This window comes from Catharus ustulatus, chromosome 13 (assembly GCF_009819885.2).
Source record: "Catharus ustulatus isolate bCatUst1 chromosome 13, bCatUst1.pri.v2, whole genome shotgun sequence".
NCBI lineage: Eukaryota > Metazoa > Chordata > Aves > Passeriformes > Turdidae > Catharus > Catharus ustulatus.
In genome coordinates this window covers 12627573-12653061 of record NC_046233.1, presented here as the reverse complement: position 1 = coordinate 12653061, position 25489 = coordinate 12627573, and the positions used below count along the sequence as shown (strand labels likewise).

The 25489-nt window shown below is 42.6% G+C and overlaps 1 protein-coding gene across 2 annotated transcripts; it reads left to right on the top strand.

Annotated features, from left to right (window-relative positions):
• Positions 1–2353: 2353 nt before the first annotated feature.
• IP6K2 (inositol hexakisphosphate kinase 2) lies at positions 2354–25293 on the top strand. Of its 2 annotated transcripts, XM_033071718.1 has the most exons (7): positions 2354–2443; positions 7491–7614; positions 17968–18266; positions 20463–20685; positions 21517–21692; positions 22882–23057; positions 24509–25293. In XM_033071718.1, exons 3-7 carry the CDS (start codon positions 18065–18067, stop codon positions 25004–25006), a joined length of 1275 nt encoding a protein of 424 aa, XP_032927609.1. In that variant the 5' UTR covers positions 2354–2443; positions 7491–7614; positions 17968–18064; the 3' UTR covers positions 25007–25293. The 2 variants fall into 2 exon arrangements, with proteins under 2 accessions (XP_032927609.1, XP_032927608.1); XM_033071717.1 differs by lacking the exon at positions 7491–7614.
• The last annotated feature ends 196 nt before the right edge of the window (positions 25294–25489 follow it).

Sequence of the window (25489 nt, the reverse complement as noted above, 5' to 3'; positions counted from 1 at the left end):
AGAAGCTTACTCTGCTGCTTCCTGTATTGTACCAGTTCAGTAAATAACAGGAAGTGGTTGTTCTTTTAAACTGTCAGTCTGGCACTTACTTGTACATATGTGTATATATACACAGTGTACACAAGGGAGAGGAAGGTGTTGGTGGAATTGGAAGGTTTGTCGCCTATTTGTTTTGTGAATGCTTTTGGCAGAGAGAGAAACTGCCTGTGTGAGCAGATCCTCACTGGCTTAAACGTATCTCCTTTGCCTGGGCAAGGGGGAGGAGGGTTGAGTTGTGTTGTTATTGCAGTGACTCCTGCAGCTAAAGCTCCTTATGTTGGCCTCGTGCCATTGCTCAGGGGAAAATGCTCTCAAGAAGTGCTGTGGGGTCACCTGGACTGCCACGCAGCCAAAGGATCAGCCTTCCTTGTGTGTCTGGGAGGTTCATCCTGGACCTGAATGGGATGGGGGGCTGGAAGGTTAGGAAGTGACTCTAGGACATGTGCAGGCAGGAGCAGTGTGGGAATGAAAGGCTTGCCAAGCTAAACTTGATGCTGACATCTTATTACAGGCATGAACTGTATCAGGGAAGCTGATTATGGAGGAGGCAGGAGATGCCAAGTAACTCAAATAGCCTGGAATTACTCCCCCGCTAATTAAGAACGCAAAGAAGTGCAGTGAGGAGTCAGGCTTGAGGAAACCTATTGCTGCTGTGAGCATGTGGGAGTGTTCCCAGCCTCTGGAGGGAACATGCAGCCACCCACTGGGGAAGGGTCCCACGGTCACCTCAGATCCCCTCTCCTTGTGGCAAGGTAACAAATCAGACACGAGCCCTAGGCTAGCTCGAGACTTGCAAACACAGATTAAAACCAGTAGCATGTGTCAATAACCTCCAGTCATAACTGCCAGCCAGATTTCTTCAGTAAATTACAGACCTGCCCTCCCAAGATCAGCTTCAGCCCAAAGAGGCATAGATTTTAAACAAAATTTTTAAATATCCGAGGGAAGTCACCAGGTTTAAGTGGTGAGAGACACACACAAAACCAGATTTTTATATTAAGGTAACCATGATGGCACCAGGCAGACAAATGAGAACACTCTCACCAAGCAGGCCTGCTTGGCTTTGACCGTCAGCCTGATGAGCAAGAGACATATTTTATGCAGTGAGAACCAAGGGGTATAATTGTCTCTTGCACAACTCCAGCCATGCTTTTACTTTAGAACAATTAGAAACCAGAGATCTCTTGCCCTCTAAACCTCTTTGGTGAACCAATGCTCACCTCTCCAAACCAAGGAGCTGTTCCTGAGCCAGAGAAGCCCGAGGCCCACACACAGGCAGGCAGTGGGGAAGCAGAATGGGAGGTTTGAGCAAGATGCAGCCTTGGCAGCTCAGAGCCAGAAAGGCTGGGTCCCTTCTAGAGAAAAATGATGCCTGTTGCTGGGTGTGTTGTGCAGCAGAAGTGTGGTGGCTTGTGTGGCTTTTAGCTCTCTGACCTTTATTTAAATGAAATGCAGAGTAATTTGTTTCTAAGTGGAGTTGTTCTGTCTCATTAGTGTGATTAAATAGATGGCAGAGCGTTACTAAGTTCATTGTCAGAGAAACTGTTGCTTAGTAATTTAAACTGCAATTATCTCATTATTCTTTTTTCCTTACAATGATGGTGGCTCTGCTGTTACCCGCAGTTCATGGCTTTGCATTCAAACCTTGACGACTGTGGTTGCATTTTGAACACCAGGCACTGGCCCGAAAAAGTCATCCGGGGTAAAGCTGAGTGGGGGGAGCCTCCAGGACTCTGAGTAGAAATTTTTGGTGTACAGAACAGAAGCAGAGGATGTGCAGCGAGCTCAGGCACAGAGCCCCGTGAGGCTGCTGTGCTTCAAGGGCTCTGCAGATGCTGTGCTAGAGCTCCGCAGCCGAGCCCTGCGCCCGTCCCAGCTGTCACGCACCAAGGGACAGACGGTTTCCAGGCAGGCATTGAGGGGAGGTTACGGAGAGCCCTGTCCACGGCTGCTGCGGCCTGCGGGGGAGGAATGCACAGGTCAGGGAGGTGAACGGGACAGGCCCCAGCCCGTGCGTGCCTGGGTGCAGTGCCTCCAAGCTTGGGTCCACGGCCGGCTGCCCAGCGCTGCCCGCTCGGGCGGACGCTGTGCCCTGTGTTTGCCGGGCAGAGCGGGGCAGAGCCCGTTGGCCCCGCTGGCCGGGCGCTGCCGTGCTCCCCGTGGAATGCGGGGCCGGGATGCGGACGGGCACCGCCGCTGCCGCCGCTCCCTGCCCCGCTCCCCTGGCAACAGCGGCGCCCGCGCCGCCCAATCAGCGCGCGGCCGTGCGCGCCCAGCCAATGGAGAGGCGGGCGGGAGGGCGGGGCGCGCCGGAGCGAGGAGGGCCGGCCACGCGCCGCGCCGCCATCTTGACGTCTGAGGAACAAAAGCGCTGAGGCCGCCGCGGGCGCCGGCCCAGCACCAGGTAACGGGCGCGCCCCGCTCCCCCCGCCGCTGCCCCTGCCACCGGGGCGGTCGCCGCTGAGGGGACAGCTGCGGCCCCGCCCGCAGATCGGTGCCTGCCCGGCGAGGTGGGGATGGGCGGCTGCCCGGAGGGGATGCTCGGTGGCGGCCGCCCAGGGGCATTGCCGGGCACGGCGGGCAGGGAGGGGGGCCCTGGCCTGGGGTCACCCCGGGACTGCGAGCATGGCCGGGGTGGGGGACAGCGGTGACAGCGTTCTCGGAGCATCCCCGGCCTCACAGCGCTTCCTGCGCTCCCCGCGGGGCTTGCGCCGTGGGGCTGCCGGCGGGGGGGCCGCTCTTGTGTCTCCCGTGGCTGCTGGCCCCGGGCTGGAGGTCGCCTCACGCTGTTACTCAGCAGTTCTGTGAATCGCCAGGCGTTGTCTGCCCGTTTTGCCCGGGTGATGGGTGTGCTGCTGCTCTCTCGGCTGTTTGGTACGCTCTGTAATAGTTCTAAATGAAAAACGGGTGCTGCGGGATGTGTTGCATAAGTGGATGTGATGCTCAAGAATACCCTTTTTCTCTGTAAACTGGAAGTTTTGGGTAATGCCTTGTTAAGAACTGGTTTGAGAATCGCGATTTTGTAATACCTTGTAGCTTGGGAGCTGCAGGCGGTTTGAACAAAAACACTTAGGGTTGAGGCTTTGGAAATAGGCATCCAGCTTAAAAAAAAATAAATGTTATCGTTGTTGATAGAATAACAAGTTACACCCTGATATGCCCTTGGCCTTAATTCCACTGTGAAAAGTACGCATGTTTAGCATTGATATCTTTCCTGATATATGCTGGCATTTAATTGCCCTCTACTTCCCGCCCCCCCTTCTTTTTTTTTTGACACAGTGCCTTATGTGTCCCATTTACTCAGGTGTTTTAGAAATGCATCCAGTGCCCCTGCGCTTTTTGTGGACATCCAAGGGGACAGTTTTGTTTCAAATACTGAAATTAGAATTTTGCTTTAATATTTATTCTGGAATATTAAAGTTTGGTTTAACTTAGGGTATGCATTATTGGTCATTTACTCAACATGCAACACTGAAATGGTAGTAGAAGAGTTCAGATCTGACACTTGGGGATAACAAGATCAGGATTGTTTTGGCTAAGAATTGGCCTCTTTGCTTAAAGTTTTTCTTATATATAAGACAAAACTGACTTGTAAAATTTTCTTGAAGTTAAATTGATTTGTGTGTTTTCAGGACTTATTTGGAGCATTAAAGAATGGAAACTGGGTTTATGTACACATGCATCCACACATAAATATGTTTGTTTCAAAAATGAACTGATTAATGTGTTTACTTTTGCCGACTTAGCATCTTACAGATTGCTGTTACATTTTTTCTTTAATAAATAAGGAAGAACCCAGTGATTTAACTGCCAGAATTCAGGAAAATTTATTTTTGAAAAATAATCCGAAGTGTTCAGGAGTGTATCCTGGTTAAACATTGTGGGAAGGATTACAGCCTTGTTTGTAAGAAATTCTAGACATTAAACTTGGCCATGTGGCTTTTCATAAATTTACATTCATTTAATTGAAAAACTGCTTTTCTGCCTTTTCTTTCTTTGATATTTATACCTTTTTGAAATAACAGTGAGTAACAGGGAAGCTTTATGTTGCTGTTTCCTTTGGAGGAAAGGTAGCTCAGAGCTGTCATGACCATGTGGTGTGGTAGTTTGGAAGGAGCTGGATATGTTTTTATATGGATCCTGGACTTTGTACTCTGAAAAATTCTTTTCCTACCAGTTGCTTAGAAGGAAGATTTAATATTTGTCAGTCATGAGGTTTTGAAAAACCAGGATGAGAAAAGATGTTGAAGAATCTCTTTGCTGCCTGTCAGTGGTTGGGCTTCCATCCAGATCAGTGATGTTGGTGTTGCTTAGGTTCTTCTCCAGTCAGCTGGGGGGTGAGTGTGAGGCTATTTTGAGGATGTTTTTTCTTTTGAAGGGTAGGAGAAGGGTGCAAACCTCGAGGCACTGAGGATGTCTCAGTCTGTCAGCAGTGCTGACACACAAATGTCTGCCCTTTTGGGTTAGCTGGAGGCAGGGAAATGTGTGCTGTCAGGTTGGCGGTGAAAGATCTGCTTCTCTAGTGACGTACAATATCCTTGTGGAATTTACCTACAGGGATAAATGAAATAGAAACCATTCTTTAGAAATCTCTAGTTCTTTACTGTCTGAGTACTTTGAGTGAATTGAATTAGATAAGATCTAGGGATATTTTGGAGTAAATGGTATTTAGTGTCAGTTCTTTTCAATGATTCTTAATTTGATCGTCATTAGAAATTTGGGAGATAGCTAGGTGTTTCTTTGAGAGGTCAAGAGTGCTACTCCTACAGCCAGGTTAATGCCTACCTGAGTTTGAGAGCAGGTCCAGGATCAGAATAGGCAAAACAGCTGTCTCCTCTCTAATATAACATACATGATACTGGCCTTCCTGGGGAGCTGTGCTTCAAGTGAGAAGGGCTGGGGCAAAGGCTGGCTTTTGAAGTGAAACAAGATTTGATGTGGTTTTTGATGCTAAGCCAAGGTATAGGCTCTTCCTTTTTGATGTAATTCACTGGTTTCCTTAATGTTTCTGCACCCTTGCTTAAACACAGAACTTGTTTAATGGGTAAGAACATATTCCAAAAAATTCACATACTGCATCCAGAGATTGAAAGGGCAGAAACTGAGGTGCAGCTAAAATTTCTATCTTGTGTAGGGTATTTACTGCTCTAGTTGTACCCAAAGTGTGGGGGTAAGAGCCAAATATAGAGCAGTTTGAAGCTTTCTTAAGCTGACATTTTACATTCATAATAATTCTTGTTTATCTAGTGAGCATGGGCTAGAACCATTATCTGAAAGCTGTCAGGTTTTGACACTGACGTGTGGAAAAACCTTGCCGCCTCTCATTCAGTTCATCCACTTATCAGCTGTTGAATTTGCTGATGCTTAGCTCCTCCCTGTTGGCAAGAAGCTGCGGTTGGTCTCCAGGCAACGCAGGTCCGGCTGAGCATCTCTGCCTTGCTTGAAGAGATGAAAATTTTCCATTGCGGGGAGAGGATTTTTCCTCTTGCTAATTCTTTTATCTGGCTTCTTGTCTTTCCCAAGGTCATTGCATCTTTGAAACAATACAGGGGCAGTTCACAATTATCTATAGGTTGTATTTTAAGAGTTTTAAGGTATAATTGCAGATACCTGTATCTATAACTTTTGTTAGAAATATCTTACTAGAATGTTAATTTTGTGCCTTTCATAGTAACTTATTTTATTGCAAAATAGTTCTTTCCCACTCCTGCAAAAAGCTGTATGACATTGTATCACTTGCTGCAAGGAGCTAGAAATTTCTCCTGCAAAATCTAAAATACTGGAAGGCATAATGGAAACAAAATTGTTTCTTCAAATGAAGTCTGTCATTGGCTGTGTTTAATCAGGTGTTTAGAGCTTGAAATCTGAAATCTTCTGCAAATTCTTGGCTTGTGTGGCACAAAGCCATTGCAGGCAGCCCTGACTGCAGACGGGCTGTGTCAGAATAAGGGAAGGATAATCTTAATAATAGGTACAGAACGTACCACCCTGCTGTTAGCAGCTATCAACATGCAGCCTTTGACCCTCTGTCTGGATTGCTCCTGTGTGTGGAGGATTCTCTATTGGAGACAGCTGGAACCAGTTACTGCCCAGTTTTGCATTTTTACTGGAAAAAGAAAGGCTTGCTCACAAAATGGTTTTGACCACTGAGAGTCTTGCTTTGTGTGTGTGCCCTGATGGGTGATAGGGCAAGAGGTGGCACAGGCAGTGCCTGGTTTGGAGCTGAGCACATGCCCATCAGCCAGTTAAAAGCGCAAACAGACCAGGGAACTGCTGAATTCACACAGCAACCGTTCAGCTGTACTGCCTCTCTTGGTCCCTGTCTTCTGTCCTGCTGTGCTGGCATCCAGAAGGTTGGAAGGAACTGAAAAATTCATTTCGATGACTTACTTAAGCTGGTTAATAGTGCCCCAGGTTGTTGAGACTTAAAATGAATAGACTCAAGGACAGAAGATACAATTATTGAGATTATTTTTCATTAGAAAAAGCAAGGGTTTGGGGAGTTTATGCCAAAGTCTGTATTAGAATGAGCGCAGCAAAAACAGTTTTATTTTCTTGAAGCACAGAGGGCTTTAAGCATACCCAAATAGCCATGCAGTGCTGTGATGCAGAAATTTTCTACACTGCCTGAAACCGGATCAGGAATGTGGGTGCTGCTTAATTTCATGCTTATTGAAGATGACCTTTTTCCTTTTGACATTTGCTCTTTTCCTTTTTCATATCTTTTTCCAGAAAAATGGCAATTTATTTGCCTTGTACTTTGGATATATGGAGACAGTGTTTGACAGCAATTGATTTTTTTTTTATGACATAATTTAGTTTAATGAGGCTACAGAAATGAGAAGTGAAACTACCTGACATGATAGGCATCATCTTTATCTTTCTAAGGTGTTAGCACTTTCAGGTGGCTGATTCAATTTAACAGGAGCCACAAGGTTAAATTGATGGGTAGGTGTTTTCATGCTAATATAACTGTCATTGCAACTGAGAATCTGTTCAAGATACCTTAGGAAAATTGGTTCTTAATAAAACCAGTCAATTTTCTCAAGAGATATCTGTGAGTATTAATGTTGGGGTACAATTCAAGATAACCCTGATCAAAATTACATAAGAAAAAATTAAAAGTTGTATAATTTCCAACAGGTACGGTACAAAATGGTTGGGGATGTAATTTGGAATTTGTAGAGATAGATAAGTAGTCTCTTGAGGATGAAGGTAGATGAAGTGAATGCTGATGGAGCTGCAGTGAATTGCCTGGTGAGAGGATGACTGGCTTTGGCTCGTTCCATTTAAACAAAGCCTTTGACATATTTTAACATAAGTGCTGAATAGGGATTATGTTTTAAAGTGCAAATAATGTTTTAACATCACTATGTGCAAAGTTTGCTTTCAAAAAATAAAGTGCTTTTTCCATAAGCTTGACTTCTTGAAATATTTTTTTCCCCTCATAGTGTGCTGTTTTTTGGAAATGCAAAATTGGAACATCAGCACACTGTGGATGGTGGTGCAATGTTGTGGAATTTTGAAGAGAAAATAGGTTTTTGGCAATCATCCTGTCTGATTCTTCCCTTTTTGGTGAGTGATGGTTTCTCTTTGAAGACAGTTGTGCAGTGCACTCTTGGTGGCTGCTATAAAAATTACCTCTAAAGCAACAGATATTTTTAAGGGAATAAGACATACTCCAGCTGTACCCATTGCCTGGGCTATTTAAACTAGCTAGCTCTTATGTATCATTAAATGTATTTGAGCCTGCTGCAAGGATAACAGCAATACAGCCAGGCTCCTGATGAAGCTTCCTTTTCTAGATTACTGAAATTGATAAGATTTTTTTCAAGTGGTTTTGTATATCTGTTTGAATATGTAAACTGTATGAGATTAAAATGGATTAATTCTTTGGCAGAGATTATTATGCTAAGCCTGTAGCTGACCCTAGATGGTATAAGAGGAGATCACTGAACAATGCAAGATGAAATACATAAATAATTTTTTAAAGCATTTTTTAAATACTACAGGTGTACTTGTAGAAAAGGTTCTTTTGCTGGGAAAAAACTGTTCTTGAAGTGAGTTGCATTTACCAGGGGAAACAGTCTAGATTTTTTCCCTTGATTTTATTGTGCCACGTGAGAGTGTCTTGTAAGACTTCTCTCCTGTCCTTACTTGCTCTTGTCTAATCTGCTGCAGTTAAAGAAGAAGCACACAGAAATTATTCTACTGTATCTTTTACATTTGAACTTCTGTAATGGCACTGGCATCCCTGCAGGGATGTTTAAGGTTTTAGGTCCCAGTTACTTTTGACTCTTTAGGTAAGGAGCCTATAGAGGTGACTGAATCATACAAACTCTTCCCTTTAAAATGCAAATCTGGGTTGTATTATCTGAATTGAGATGTGTTTGCAGTAATTCGAGATGTTTTGAAACATAAATGCAATTCTAAAATGTATACTAAATGCATCTCATTAGTGTGAGCTGTTCTGGAGCAAAAACTCCATTTATCTTAGTCATTAGAAGTATTTTTGGAACCTACATTTGTAGAACTACAGTTAAAATGGGGATGGACATTCCAAGAAATGATGACTGTCTCCTTCTGGGCTGCTTTTCAATCATTTTTCCACATAAAGGGGCTAAATTTCTTTTGAGGGTATTGGTGGTATAGGTGAATATACACATAAATGAGAAGCATGAAATAGGTAACTGTGCATTTAGGGTATTATTCTTCCCATAATAATTTATTTGTTAGTGATCTTTGCTGTGCATTCCTTGGGAAGTTTTTGCTCAAGGAGTTGGCTTGGATTGTAGGATTTAGGCATCAAAACTTTGATTTAACAATCTTGTCCTTTGGGTCCCTACAGCTTACGGTATAAAAAACATTAGAGGTTGGGATTTCTAAAGGAATTACATGGAGAGAAAATCTTTGAGTAATTAAATGAGGGTGGACTTTGAAAGGGACTTTACACTTGTCGAATATGAACATTATTTTTCTTATCATATATGGCAAATGGGTCACAGCTGAAGGGCTGGTCACAAAGATTCCACGTTTTTTTCATAGGGTGACTTGAAATACAGTTCCCAGACTGCTAAATTCATGGTAATGAGCAAGGCATAGCTTTGGATTTATTTTAATCTTAATGCTGGAATTTCTTGGGGGTGTTGGTGTCTTGAATAATACTTTCATGTGTGTAATCCACACAATTTAGCTCTTGCTGTCATATTTTCAGAAGATTAAAGGCTGAGTGCTATTTTGGTTTCTCCATGACAAAGGGTGGTACTGTCTTTTTGTAGCAACTGGTGATTTTGGCCTCTGATGCTAGAAAACCGTTTTAAGATGGATCAGTTTCTAAATAGGAAGTTTAAGTAGCTTAGTTTTGGTGGTTCAGGTTTCTTAGTTTCCATGGCATTTTTACTTGGAAAAGAGACTGGTCCTTAAATTACACAATCCCTGAAAAAACTACATGGGTCAGAATTGCATGCTCTTTTCTGTCTGAATATGCTTAGTAACTTGGCTTTATTTTAGTACCAGAGAGGTAAAATAGCTTTACTTGAGAGGTAAAACTGGCATTTTTCCAGAACTTTGTGTATGTAGGTGTTAAGATTACAGATTACAAATGGTGTAAGGAAAGCTGAAAGCTCTTGCTGTTTTTAGATGTTGAAATATCAATTGCACTGGGCACATAACCTCCTTGTTGAATTTTAAGAAATTGCAGCTGGGGGGCTGCTGTGCACAGTTATGTAAAAAAGCTAGAGGTTCTGGAGATGGCCTTGGTGACTTGTCTTGCTTTCCTAGACAAAAGGATTGGGAAACTGAGTTTCTCCTATTAATGTAGACCTGGTTTAAAGAAGATAGGGATAATAATTGTGCATGAAGAATAATAGTCATAGAACATTATGCAACTTCAGATTGGTTTGTGTGTAGGTTGCTCCCTTAATATGTTGTGCCTGGTGTTTCATAATTAGTTTTGTCTGTTAAAACTGTATTCAAAAGCCTTTTTGGCATAGGAGGTGGCTCTGCAGCTATGGTGTTAAATATACAGGTATAAATACATGTCTTAACCTCTGTGGCTGCATTTATGTCTGTGTTTGGGTTATATTTAAAGGAAGACAAAACTAGAACTCCATGTTTAGGGACTAAAAGGAGATAGGATAAACATGTTGCTAGTAATGAAATGTTTTGCATTGAAAGAGTGCATCTTTATACATTTTTCAACATCTCAGTGCATGGTCTTTCATTTCTATATTGGAGACAAAATTCTTAGTGAGTAGAAAAGGCTTGATGCTCTGGTTACAAGAAGAGATATCTCAGGGTGCTATCTTGCACTCCTGAGAGACAGCAGAACAGGACTTTAATGTCCTTTGCTATTGTAGCTGCTGTTGGACTGTCCTTTCAGAGTGAAAGAAATATGTAGGGGAGTAGTACCTTTCAGTGTGATAGCTGAAATTCTCAGAAGAAGCTAGGGCATTTCAAGTTATTTTTTTGGCAGTTTGAAAGCAGAAAAATACGTTCTTCCTTGGTGGGAATCTTTTGTTTGCTAATGTTAAATGTTTGCCAATGTTTTGAAAGCTAATGTTAAAATGTTACAAACAGAATTAGCTCTATACCTTGATGGCCCAAAACTGCTGTGGAGTTGTCACGTTCCCAAAGGTTTTTGCACACGTGGTTTATAGGAATTCTGTGCACAAGTTCGTGTATAATTCTGGGATTCTAGATTCCATCTGTTATGCATGATTAAGTAAATTAAGATCCTTGTGGCTCCCTCCAAACTCAGAATTTTCTGTGGACAGCCAATATGCCTTTGCAGTACATAGCCCTTAATTTGTGAAATTAATCCAAGGCATTTTTCTCCTTATTTATCTGGAGACATTACTTAATTTTTCTAAACTGCAGCAATGCAGTGCTGCAATTACCAACCATTTAGTAAATATAAGTTAAAAAAAAAGACATTATATCAATATTTTTAAGAAGCAGGTGACTTCTTTTATTGGTCTAGCCCAAGTGCATGGCATGCAACAAGAAAAATTAGCTGTTTCTTGGCTCTTAGTGTCTGTAGATGGTTATGATAGATGTACCACTACAGTGTCTGACTCCCAGCATCCTCATGATTTACCACCAAAAGCTGTAGTAAGAGTGTATGTGTTTCCAAAGGGAATGCACATATAGGCTGAATATGTGGTCTGAAGCAGTTGGTTACTCTTGAGTTTGCAGGTGTTCTGCTGAGTGTTTTTACAAAACGTCATGCTTACTCATCCCTGAGCGCAAGTCGTGTAACTTAATGATCATTATATTGATTGATTTGCTGCAGAAGAGCTTAAATAACCTTGACTTGCATAGGTAGTTACAGCTCAGCATCATTTTGTCATCACAACTACTTGTTTCAATTTATACTTAATGAAAAAGAAGGGGGTTTTCCTCCCCCAGTCTTTCTTTTAAAGTATTTCCTCCCCCTTGATACTATGACACTGTCTCTCTACCCCTCATGGTGTTGAAGACTTTATTAAATTTCAGTTATTTGCTGCTTATAATACTTTATTTTTGTTTATAAATAAAAAAAATCTGAGAACTGACAATGTCAGTGCACTTTTCTACCAAAGATAAACTTTCCCCTCCTAATTAGTTACCAAAACAGACATTTGATTTTTGTATTCATGTAGAATTTAAGGCTGCTCTTAAGACTTCTCCCAAAACTGTAGGATTCATGCAAGCACATTATTGTGTGGGCTTTGCATTTCTGTCTCAATGAGTTAAAAATTATAAACTATAGCTTTTACTACTTAGTTATATTAATTCTGCTGCAGATACAGAAGGCTTCAAAAAGTATGCTAGTGTGGGATTTGCATTATATGTAGAGGTACAATGCATCCTCAAAATGAGGAGTTGATTAAAACAATTGATAAATGAATGCAGAGCTCATTTTTCTGTTAAGAACTAGAAACATTTATTTTAAAAGGTTTGCTCCCTAATCTGATGTAGTTAATTTTTAAAATGTATTTCTGATACTATTCTAAGGCAGCTGACTGGACACTAGAGGATATGAGTATCTACATTCTACTCTTAAGAACTTCTGAAAAAAGAACACATCAGAGTAACTTCAGTTCCTGAGCCAAGCAGTAGCTAGAGTGAATGTTAGAAGCAAATAATTACTAATGTTACTCTGGGCATATTCGCCCAGTGTTTTGTGGGGTGGAATGGTATTGATTTTCATCAAAATCAATCACAAGCTGTGCAAGACCTTTGAGCTTGAACATGTTTAACATATCTAATGCTTTTAATACTCTAAAGTTGCATCCTCTGCTTTCTTTGATGCAAGGAATGTGCCTTGCTATTTGTAAAGTACCACATTATTAGTAACGGAACAAGTAGTTCAGTCATATGAGGACTTGTAAAATTCCTGTAGCCATTCTTGCTTTATAGGTGTAATATTGTAGGCTCTTAAAATGTGTTTGTCCTGCTTCAGTCGTGAAAGGTCATTCTTTGAGCAATGTAATGACTTACCAACTAAGACCTCAAGTACCTTTTCAATGTTGAGTATGAAACAGGTGATGGGGTGAGCTCTCAAAAATATACCATGTGTTTTCCACCTTGTTATTTGCATCTTCCTGTGTCCATTCTCAGCTTTGTTGTTTCTTTCTGAATGTTCTTTGGGCTGAAGAAGCTATCTTTTTGGCTGATCTAATAGGTCACTGATACTCTTCTCTCTTGTTGGCTGACTGTGCCATTCCTGTGTTTCTTTGTATATTGGTTTGGCACAGCCTGGTTTTTGGTAGCTGGGGGGGCACAGAGGTGGCTCCTGTCCTGGGAGGACTGCACCCCATGGAAAGAGGGACCCCACATCTCAGCAGTTTTGAGAGGACTGTGTGCCCTTGGGGGAATTCACACTGGAGCAGGTGCTGTAGACCTGCTGCTCATGAAATTGGAACCACACTGGAGAAGTTCATGGAGAGCTGCTGCCCGTGGGTGGGACGGTGTGGCCTCACAGGGGAAGGACTCATCTCTCAGTGGAAGAAAACCTCAGTGAGGAACTGACCAAAAACCCCCATGCTCTGTCTCCCCACACTGTTGGTGGGAAGGGGGGAGGAGCTGGAGGGAGAAGATGTTTTAAAGGCTTCTTTTACTTCTCATTATCCTGCTCTGATTCTGTTAGTAATAAATTCACTTTGCAACCTTACATTGAGCCTGTTTTGCCCTTGAAGTGTTTCTCCCAGTCCTTATCTCAACTTGTGAACCCTTTGTTAATTTTTTTCTCTCCTCTGCCCAGCTGTGGCAGGGGAGAGTGAGTGAGCAACTCTTGTGGGTGCCTGGTGTTGTGCCAGTGTCAAACCATGACACCTCAAAACCTTGGGAAGGGGCTTTGCTTTGTCTGCTTCAGCACTCTGCAGCAGCTTTGCTCTGCAGATCTCTGCCCTCTCAGCTTCCTCTGCACACCCCAGTGAACTGAGAATAAAGGACAGGCAGAAAGCTTTGCTGCCTTGCTATTTCTGTCCCTGTAAAGCTGATTTATGGCTATGTGGAGTTGAAGATGCTAACCATCCAAAATGAAAAGCCTTAACAAAAGGGCAGCTCTACATCAGTACCATTACAAAGTTTTGGCAGGAGTTGTATTATTTTTGAGATTGTTATGAAGGAAGAAGCTGCTGCTTAATTGAGACCTGTGCTCTCCAGAGGATGTGTTCATTAAGGCAATTACACGTGGGACTAAGTCGAGAATCTGTAATGACATGAAGTACCTTCCAAAGAATGCCGTCACCTGGGATTAATATTAAAAGCCTGAAAACATGAATTCATTGTGGTATTCTTTTGATGGTCATTGTCACATGTGATGGGGATAGGATGTCTATAAATGTCAGTTCTGGTGTGCAGGTTTGGGTTTTAAACATCTTTTGCTGCTTACTGTAGGAATGACATTGCTCAAGCTAATGTTACTGTGTCTAGGCACGTGTTTGTTTGCTCCTTCAAGTTATGTCAGATTTTTCTCTTAAAATGCTTGACGTGTGAAGGGTTAGTAAATCTGCTTTTTTGGCTGGTGTATTGTTTGAACAAAACTCTTAGTCAAAGGCACGTAAAAACCTGTAGGAGGAAAAGGGCAGGGTACAGTGAGCCTGCATTTGCTGTCTGGGAAGATTGCCTAAAAACAGCTGTTCTGGGCTCTTTCTTCTCCAAAGAGAATTGAGAACAATCTGGGTGTAGAATCAGAGGAAAGGCAGTGAAGAACTGTATTGTGCTTGTGCTGGTCAACATCAATGCCACTTGAAACTGTTGGTCTTAGGTCAAAGCTTTTATTTGTAAGGAGCTGCAGCCAGTTTGGCATATTGTGAGGCTGTTTATGGAATTAAGGTATTTATAAATGAGACAGTGCAAAGCGTTTCTGATGGGTATTGCAGTTGTGCTACCTGTTAATCTGAATGTCAAAATTCCAAATATTAAGGGGAGCCAAAATGTCAAAGAAATCCTGATTGTTAGTGATGGTAATGTTAAGGCATGCAGCAAAAAAACCATAAAATCTTATTCAAAACCTTTTTGCAAGTGAGAAGAATTTCACTGGGTGAAAATAGACTGAACTTATTAGGTAAACAGTGCTTCTTGAGTGGCTAAAATATATTAATTGATCAGGGTGAAAACTAAAGCCTCATTGAAACCTAAATTGTTGACAAGATTAGGCAGTCTTGCTGCTGTCTGAGCACTATTACTGTGTTCAAATCATGTATGTTTTAGGTTCAGAAAAAGGCACTAAGTTGCCCTGCACAATTAAGGAGCTCTGCTAAAGGATTTATAGCTTGCTGATGCTGCATTCAGCAGTCCTTACACAGTTTCTGCTGCAGAGCTGTATTAATAGAGCTTTTACAGCAGGGATATCTACTACAAAAATTCAGTCGTAGAAACGGAACATGGGGGAGTTGCACTGTAGTGTTTGGAAGATAAAAACAGAAGGAGAGCTTACTAATACAGGCACAGTAAACTCATCTTCGTTTGTGTATTTTGGTAGATTCACGTTTGTCTTGTGGTAGTGCTGACTGGCTACACTGTGACTATGTACAAATGTTTCTAACCTTTCTCTCAAAAAAACCCCACCCTTATCTAAATACTGCGTAACTTATAATAACTTCTAAAATAATTTCTATAATACCAGGGCACTAAAAAACTTGATTTCTTTTTCCTCAAATGGGAAGTTACACTTGTGTGATGTGCTGCCAGATCTTACTTGTTCAGGAAAGGGTGAAGTGGAATGATTAGTCCTGTCCAATTCTGTGCTTGGCAGTTCCATTGCTGAGTGCATGGGTGATCTGCACACAAGTATTGCCCAGATCACTTGGGCATCCATGAAAATAAACAAGTTGAGCTGCTACTAATGAGCTCCCTGAAGATGTGTGGATAAACAAGGTGTACATTATCTCTGTTGGAGGTGATGTTTGCTGGAGTAATTTCTATGGGTTAAATATCTTCAAGACTTAACTCCTGATGAAACTGTAAGGCAGGAAGGCTCGGGCAAATTTAAGTGCTTGAGGTTAAAGGATGTTGCAAGGTACTTTGTCAGTCTGAATCCCTGCAGTTGGCAATCAGTGTCTCTGTATCAGGTGATTAGGAAGAGAGCCACAGAATGGTGGTCTTGGAAAAAGTGGCTCTTGTTCTGCAAGACTGTTAAATGTGGCTGTGCCAGTGGGAAGCTCTGGCACTGCAGGATCATGTACATGTGTTACCACACCTCCAGTGAAACCTGGTACACTTCTGGCTTTCCCTTGGAAATTCCAGAAGACTGGAGGCATTATTGGCTCCAGAAAATGGAAAACTCAGGAGTTGTAAAATTACTGGTGCAGTATACAGATTGATGCTTACAATTTCTGTAAGAGAGAATGGAAACAATTCTCAGAGTTTATTCAGGGGCTGATGTGGCTTGTCAGGTGCGTGTTTGGAGACAGCTTGCAGGTGAGCCTTAGTGAAGAGCAGTGATGCTCTGCATGGGGTGGGTGCTGCTGTGGGGAGCCATGGAGAAATAAATCTGTGGCTGGAGCAGTAACAGTGCTGCCTTCTGACTGCAGCAACTGAAGGGCTACACTGGACTGCCCAGGACGTGGTGCCAGGCCATGGTTACAGGCCATGGTTACGTGGCTTTTCTGCACTGTCTGGGCACTTCAGGGTTGCTCAGCTTGGTGCAGTTGGGCAAGTTGTTTTTTGAAGTGGCTTATGTTTGGGGTGTAACTGAGAGGTTTTTATATGTGTGTTTCTGAGTTGTCAAATTGTTGATGCTGAGGTACGTGAGCAAATTCTGTGGTGATGCAGTAGCTGCATTAGAAAAGAATACTAGGAAATTAAAAGTAGTACAAAGACAAATGAAAGTTTATTGATATTGCTCTAATAATAATATAGGTTATCACAAGACAATATTGTTTCTGGGGAATACTATTTCAGATTAAAGGGGGAAAACCAAAAAAACTACAACCACCTGATAATATTTTGTCGAATAAGGTGCTTGGAAGAAAGGAGGAAAAAAAAAACCCAACCCCAAAAAGCCCCGCCAACAAAAACACATTCACCTCTTACTGACCTGTTATCCTTAGGTGCAGGTAAACATTCCAGGACCTGGAGTTCATTCAGTTGATCGATCTGTTGTTTCTTTAAGCAGTTTAGTTTTTTAATTCAATTAATGCTCTTATGTCCGGGACATGCTGTAGGCGTCTGTAGTTCTGGTAGCAGCGCTGCTTTAAGCCTGCAGGTCTCTGCTTTTCCAGTTAATGTAAAGCTGTTAAATATCTAAGGAGGACAAATAAAAATAGACCTGTGACCTAGAACACTTTGTCGTCTCTTTGAATTAAGTGCATTATTGTTCGTGTAAGTGTCTTCAGGCAAAATGAGTATGAGGTTGTTTTTAGCCGCAAAAAGTTAATCATTAAAGCTTTGGTCTAAAATTAGAGTAACTCAACTTAAAAATTTACTGGAAGGCAGAGAACAAGACAGTCATGTTCTGATTTTCAGCGTCGCTCCTTCAATTGCTTTCTGAAGTGCAGGTTGCACGAAACTGGCGTCTGCCCAGAACCGAGCAGCGTGCGGTCACAGGGTACAGAAGCAGATCCTTGGATGCAGCTGGCACAAAGCACTGCCTTCTGCCCAATGCAGGGAAAATAAACCTTCTTGGGAAATGGCACATGAGCGTTATGGCTTGCCTGTGAAGAGCTTGCATCTATATTATATTTTCGGTATCTGACATGTAGTTGTGAATGAACCGGTGAAATACACGTCCCACCCTGGACGTCGATAGGTTGCTATCCTTGCCTGGAAGGGAGGAATTGTACGCTCGGTGTTAATTCCCGGTGTTAATTTCTCGGGCTGCCCTGCGCAGGAGGCAGGGGTGTCATTGGGAGCGCTGGAGCGCCTGTCCCCGCGGTCGGGCTGGAGTCCGAGTGTGACTGGCGGGTGGCCGCGGGGCTTGGCCCGGGTGGCCGCGGGGCTTGGCCCGGGTGGCCGCGGGGCTTGGCCCGGGTGGCCGCGGGGCTTGGCCCGGGTGGCCGCGGGGCTTGGCCCGGGTGGCCGCGGGGCTTGGCCCGGGTGGCCGCGGGGCTTGGCCCGGGTGGCCGCGGGGCTTGGCCCGGGTGGCCGCGGGGCTTGGCCCGGGTGGCCGCGGGGCTTGGCCCGGGTGGCCGCGGGCGGGTTCCCATAGAGGAGATGGAGAGCGGCTCTGCCCGCAGCGCTGCCGCTGCCGCCCCGCGCCTGCGCGTCGCGCGCTGGCTGCCCCGCCCCGCGAGGCCTCCCATTGGCTGCGGCTGGGCGGGGGCGTGTCCGCCAGAGCCTTCCTGGCTGCGCCCCGCGCTCGGCCGCAGTCGGGCGCGTCCGGAGCGAGGGCGACGTGCGCTCGGCAGCGCTCGGCCCCGCTTCGCTCTCGCCGTGCTGCCCAGGCCACAGCGTGCGCGGACACTGACGGCCGCCGCTCTCTTGTGTTTGCCTTAACAGACTCTTGAATCACAGTAAACACCTGTGCGTCTCGGCGGCTTCAGGCTCTGAACTGCCCTCACTACTGCCGCCGCCTTCTGTCTAATGTGCTACAAGGATGAGCCCAGCATTTGGAGCAATGGAAGTGGAGCACTATTCCAAGGGTGTCCTGCTCGAGCCGTTTGTCCACCAAGTTGGAGGACACTCCTGTGTCCTCCGGTTTAATGACAAGACCATCTGTAAACCTCTAATTCAGAGAGAACACCAGTTCTACGAGACTCTCCCAACAGAAATGCGTAAATTCACTCCACAATATGAGGGTAAGTTATCAGACCTTTGAATGGGGTTGCGCCTTTCATTTCTGTTCATGCAAGTGTGCTGTGCTCTCTGTTCTCTCTGAAATCTCTTCTGTGTGGAAGAGATTTTAGGGTTTTTTTTCATGTATTTTGATGTTGTCTGAGGCAGGCTGTGGAGATGCAGGGTGGAAATGCTTGCCAAGTTGGTGTTTGGGCTGACTAACAGCATTAGAGTAGAGCAACTCTGCTGGTGATAGCCCATATATCTCCCTTAGGCACAGGTAAGTAACTAACAGCTTGAGAACATTTTCAGTAATTGTCTCCTGATGGTTTTTTGTTTTTGTTTTTTGGGGTGGGTTTTTTGTTTGGTTGGTTGGTTTTGGTTGTTTGTTTTTGGTGGACTTTAATTATTTTTTTTTGCCACTTGTTTAATGTTTGTTTACAAGGGATTTGGTAAGGATGGATAATAGTGTTTTGTGTAATCTTAGTTGTGGTTTCTTTTGTGCTTTGATTTCTCCACTGACTTTCATTTTGATGGCAATAAGTACATGCCAGTAACGTGTCTTGTTGAATACTTGCAGTGTTATTCTGCCATTAAGGAAATGAAAATTCATGGCATTTAGGTAGGCAAGTATCAAGTAGCTGTGATGAGGCTGAGTCAGAAGTTATGTAGGAGTGGAAATTCCAGTTCTCCTAAGAACTGAACTAGTTAACAGGAATACTTCTTTTTCTTTCTCCTGTTCAATCAACTGCTGCCTGATGATTAATTAATATGTCTGAAGCACTTTTTAAAAATGGAGTTGTTTTTTAAAGGATGTTGATTTTTAACAACCATTATGGTAATCAAATTTTGTGTTCTGTTTGTGAAAGTGATGGAAGACTTTAGTGATGTTTCAGGTTAATATTCTCTGCTCATTTACAGAGACTTTTTGCCTTGTCTAATTACAAGTTCTGTTGGACTGGAAGAAAATCTGATCTTTGAATGATACTTTTCAAAATGTAATGGAACAATTGTACTAGTGTATGTGACTTTCTGGGAAGTATGGGGAGGGAAGGAGCCTTTCTTGGTCCACCTCTGTTTTTTGTTTTTTTTTTCCAGAGTAAAGGCAAAGAAGCCATTTGCTAGCTGGCTCCCCCACCCTTTTTCCCATTGTCCTTTCCTTTGTGACAGCGGGACAGTCAGAGTTTCTGTACTCCGTGCTCCAGCCACTGCAGGTCTGGGAGCTGCCTGCCCAGCTTGGAAATTCCAGTCTCTCACCAAGACCTCTCCCCTAGCTAGTGATGAGCTCCAAGAACTGTGCAGACTGATTGATCTCAAATAGAGGACTGGAAAACAAAATAAAAACCAATTCAGATAATTGTTATGGCTTCTCCATTAACCCCTGAGACTTATTAATGTAGCACTGGGCATGTCTGTCAGTGCTCCACTAAGACTCTTAAAATGCAATGCAGTGTTCTAGACACTCCTGAGGGGAGGATGAGGAGAAAAAATGCTTTAGAGGTTCACCATGTTTCTGTACCACAAACAGATTTGCTTTGTATTGCATTTTTGTTACTTATTCCACAAGATTGCTGCATAACCAGTATCAATAAAATATAGTCCAAAAAATAGAAGAAAATGTATAATTAAACATGGTGATTTTAAGTGTAAGCTCTTGGACTAGTTTCTGTTGTAATGTGACATTTCCCTTGTTTTGCTCTCCTTGCACATCTTTCCTTTCCCTTGGGGATCTATTAACCAAGTATTGCTTGGATATGTGCTTTTTGCTTTGCTGTCATGCAAAATTTAAAAAGTTTTTGGTGTGAATTTTTTTTTTTTGTGCAGGTCACTTTTCACTGCAAGATGTTAACAAATGTTTTGCATCTCACTTAGAATCAGACCAGTCAGATTTTTTTTAAATTAATAAAAAAATTTATTAATAGAAATTGTGTCCTGTTATTATTTGATTGTTACTTGACTGCCTCAGAGAGAGAAAATGACCTTTTGTATCACTGTTGTGCCAATATGATAAATTGTCTTTTGTGAGGTGTCATTTTTGTCTAGCTCTTTTGATATTTGTTAGGTTGGCAGATGAGGTTTGGCCTGTGGCAAGATAGAAACTAAGGACTGGGGTAAGAGAAAAAATAAAGTTGCTGTATTCTTAGTGTAAAAGAATGCATTCTACAAGGCTTACTTGTCACTTGAGCAATTCATAACTGTCTGTGTCCTTTTTCCTTCAGGTGTGGTATCAGTGAGCTTTGAAGAGGACGAAGATGGAAACTTATGTCTAATAGCATATCCATTAAATGGGGACCACGATAACTTAGAAAACTTAGATAACTCTGACTGTGAACCCAAAAGTAAGCTATTGCGGTGGACTAACAAAAAGACAATGTTGTTAGAAAATGAGAAGATATCTAAGGAATGGGTCCGGCAGCACAGGAAAGAGGAAAAAATGAAAAGGTAGGTTTGACTTTCAGCTGTCAAATTCTGGTCTCCAGAATTCCAGAGAATTCTCCAGAACCCTTTCACTTTCATTTCCTTTCCTTCTTGTTTCTTTTGTTTTTCCTGATCTCTTCAGTGCAGATGAGGTCACTCGTGAAACTAGTATGTCCTTAGCCCTCAGTAAAGACAAAGTTGAGTCTTCATTTTTTTCTGCTCTAGTCAGTTTAAACAGATTTCCCAAAGTTATTTTTGAAGCTTCAGAAAGAGAAAAAAACCACAAACCAAACAAACCAGGTCACAAAAAAGCGCCTCTACAAACAAACAAAAAGCATTCACCCACCTGCAGAAGAACAATAGTTTAAAAAAAAAAACAAAACCCAAATATATTTAAGTGCTACTATGTATGGCATACTTTGTTAGGAATCCTGCTTTATCCCTGCTAGTGACATTTTCCCCCTTGTTCATTCCTATGAATTGTGCCCACCATAAACTCTGAGCTGTGATGTGTTGTGCTAAAAACAGTGACCTTAGCAAAGGATAAACCTTAAAATGCAGTGCTATCTCTTGCATTACTTCATAGAAGTCATACACACAGATGAAGTGTATGTATAAGTAGAATTACTACATTTGGCTGTATGCTCATTTGTATTAGTATGAGAGTGGCTTTGTAATGGTTGAAATACTATTCCTGGGCATCTTGCTCACATGTACAGAGAGGAAAATAAAGCTTTTGCTTGCTGTTAATGAAGGTGAGCAAAATAGCTTGTAGAGTTAAATCCATTGATAACCCCTCTTCAAGAGTTTGTTTTTCCTCTTGATCTGTAACTTGCTACTTTTTTCTGTTTCTAGTCATAAACTGGAGGAAGAATTTGAGTGGCTGAAGAAATCTGAAGTCTTGTATTATACTGTAGAGAAAAAAGGAAATGTCAGTTCTCAGTTTAAGCACCATAATCCTTGGAGCATGAAATGTCACCAGCAACAGTTACAGCGGATGAAGGAAAATGCAAAGCACCGAAATCAATATAGTATCCTTTCCTGAAAGTACCTCATAACAATGGAATGAGTAGGGCTCTGCCTTTTATTTCTTGAACATTCCAGATAAGAGTACAGAGCAGGCTTAACTGCAGTCCCGAGAGACTCTCTGAAGCTGTGATTTATTTGGCGTCTTTGCAGGGTTTGCCAGCACTTTCTAGAAATGGGATTTTCCAGCACGTAACAAACTACCTAAAGTAGGAAATTCGGAGAACTGAATTAAAATCTTCACATTTTGGGTTAGTGGACAGGTTTTACAGCACAGTGTGTTCAGTGTCTTCCACAAGAACAGGTTCTAGTGAGAATTTTCAAAGGAGATAAGTTCTGTCATTTTTATTACTGTTTTGATATTGGTGATCTTAAAAAACAGTGTCCTCTTCCTCTTTTCATCAGTTTCTTAAATATAGAGGATGTCTAGTAGTCTCTTTTTAATGAGCTTTAAGAAAAGTCAAATATAAACAGTCATGAAGGATTGGAGCATGAGAAACAAAACCTGGTTACATCCATGAAGGGTGAAGCACATTGGGTTTGTGCTGTGGAGCCATAGGCAAACATCTCCACCCTGAGCATTCTATTAAAAATGATCTTACTGTAGGCTTGGATGCAACTGATACATCCTGCAAAAGCAGTAGTATCTAAATGCTGAGGTAAACAAATTTCTCTTGTGTAAGGTGTTTCAGTGATGGATTACTGAAACGTCTATGACTAATAAATTACCAAATTGATAGGATTTTTTGGTTGGTACCCTCACCATTTCACTGTAGATTATTATTCAGTTGCCTAAGAAGTGTGTGATATCTTTGAACAGTAATAATACAGATGTTACTGGTTTTGAATGGTAATACAAACAAAGTCTTCACTTCCCACAGAAAAAGTCTTTTGCTAGACAGGAAATACTTCATAATTTAAAGTCGGCTACTACATTATATTTCTGTATAACCCTGATTGCTTTTGGTTTTCACTTGAAGTGGAAATTCATTGGTCTCTCGAGAACAGTAAAGCTGGAGCTGGCTTAAAACAGAGTGGGCATCTTTAGTTTGTGTAACTACAATTTTTTTAGATTACTGTATATTGGACATGTTTTGGATATGCCTAAAGTTAACAGTGAGGCACTATAACATCTGTAGTAATGTTTGTAAAACCTGTATTCCTCATTGTGGGGCTTGTTCCTTAACTGATCAGAATTCATTTTGCTGGAGAACCTGACGTCTCGTTACGAGGTTCCGTGTGTGCTGGACCTGAAGATGGGCACCCGGCAGCACGGCGACGACGCGTCCGAGGAGAAGAAGGCGAATCAGATCCGCAAGTGTCAGCAGAGCACCTCGGCCGTGATCGGAGTGCGCGTCTGTGGCATGCAGGTGAGAGAGGAGAATCATCGTGTGCGGCCAGCAGCCTTGCACCTGTTTCTGTTAGTGGGGTTGTGGCTTTGTGTAGTCATCTCACAAGTTACCCTTGGGCTGCTTCGTTTCCTTCACAGAGGGGTGTGAGGATTTTGAGTATCACTGATCAGTTGGAGGTGGTAGCGTCTGCAGGAGCAACCTGCAGCCCGTGTTCTGCACCAGTGAGTGCAGGCTCTGAACACACAAACAGCCTCCTGCACCATACCAGCAGTTCAAAACTGTTAAAGCTACTGATTCAATTAACATTTCAGGACAGCATAGGGAACAGTTACGGGGGGGTTAGTTATATGCATTTTGAATTACACATGTGGAAATTTGTCAGAATATTAAGGAGCAATCAGTTCTGTTCTGTTCTTTGAAAAGCCACAGATCTTTCACTGCTTAAGTTGCAAAGTGCAGGCAAGAAGTGCTTGGTAAATGTGATAAGACTTGTTGCCAGATGAGAAGGCACTGTGTGGACTTTCACCTGAATTTTTGTTTACTTGTGTCTGTATTCCTAGAGTGACAAATGGGAAACAACATGTTTGTGTTTGAGTTTTTTCCTGAAGCTTCTCTCCTCCTATCCAGTAGATTCCAGGAATGCTAGCAGTGTTTGCTAGGACTTGTTCCACAGCTGGACTGTTGGCATGTGTAGTGTTCAGCTCACTGTGCAACTTCAGAGAAAAACATAAGGCAGAAACAGAAGTGTGGGAGCTGCATTTCTAACCACAGTGTGCTGGGATTTGAGCAGGGCATGGCCATTGTTCACTTTCCAGTGTTGACTTTTGCTGGAAAACAAAGAGGGACTTTGGAAGCACCCGCAATCCTCTCTTGACCCAGATGTTTAGGCATTATTGAACTATCAATTGTATACACCACTCTCCTGTGCCTTCCTGCAGGAAGGCATTTTCCTGCAGGAGCACCTCTGACTTCAAATACAGATGATTATGGGGTACACTTTAGTTTTGTATAGGAGTGCTTGCTGTCACTGAGAACTCAGCATGCTGAGAATCAGCTGGTACATCCTAGAGCAGAGGCAGGTAATGAGCTGAATGAGTGGCTGTGGTACAAGTTGTAGCTTGACTTTGGAAATTCTGGCTGCAGCTTTCCAAATCTCACTTGAAGTCCTCGTTCTTACATTCTGGGTGGAAAAGCTCAGATCTAAACTGAAGGAATTTTCCATTTGCTCTAAGTTGCACCAGCACTGCTGGATCTGTTGATAGCAATTTCTGTAATTGTGCGAGAGCAGTTTTAGAGAGTAGTATGTCATCTTGTAAAAGCTTTAAGGAGCTTTTAGTTTTTTATTTTTAGTAGGATTCATTTTGCTTTTTTTAGTTTTAGTTTTTCTTTGTGTCCCCTCAAGGCTTTGGTGTCAGTGTACCAGCAATTTTAATTATTCATTTTTTCTTGTCTTGTGTTTGTATATGCAGGTCTACCAGGCAGGCACTGGCCAGCTGATGTTCATGAACAAATACCATGGAAGAAAACTCTCAGTCCAAGGATTTAAAGAAGCACTTTACCAGTTCTTTCACAATGGCAAATACCTGCGCAGGGAACTCTTTGAGTCCGTTATTAAAAAACTTACTGAACTCAAGTCTGTGCTGGAGAAACAGGAGTCCTATCGCTTCTATTCAAGCTCCTTGCTGATCATCTATGATGGAAAGGAAAGGCAGGAAGTTGCTGTTGACTCGGATCCAGAGGATATAGAGGACCTTTCAGAGGAATCTTCAGATGAGTCAGCAGGAGCCTATGCCTACAAACCAACTGCCAGTACTGTCGATGTCCGCATGATAGACTTTGCCCACACAACCTGCAAGTACTATGGAGAAGATAGTGTGGTGCATGAGGGCCAAGACACGGGTTACGTTTTTGGACTCCAGAATTTAATAGATATTATTAAAGAAATAAGAGACGAAAGTAGCGAATAAACAGTGTGAATGCACATCAGTAGAAAGCACTATTGTGACTCTTTGTATTCCAAAATTATTGGCCACTTTCTGGTGGTAGGAATCTTTACAGGCTCTGCAGGGATGGTCCTGTCAGAGTCAGACTTATTCAGAGGGCATTTACTTGCATTGGTGCTGGACCTAGCACTGGCAAAACCTGGTATCCTTATTTATTTTAACTTTCTTAAACATTCCATATTTGATTACTCAGATACCTCTGTTATCCCTGTGTGTATATGTTCCAATAAAACTCTTTTTGTTCGTTGTAAGTGATGCTTCTGTTGTTGCTGGTGACTGAGGAGGAGATGAAGTGCAGATCTCTGGTTTCTGGTGTAATGCAGAAGCAGCATATGAACAGCAAGGCTTACCTGTCTCATGAGACCACCTGTGGGATAGCTTGTTTGTCTTGGACCTTCTGTCAAGAGGGATGAGCTGGCAGGGCCCAGCACCTGCTCGTTGAGGAGA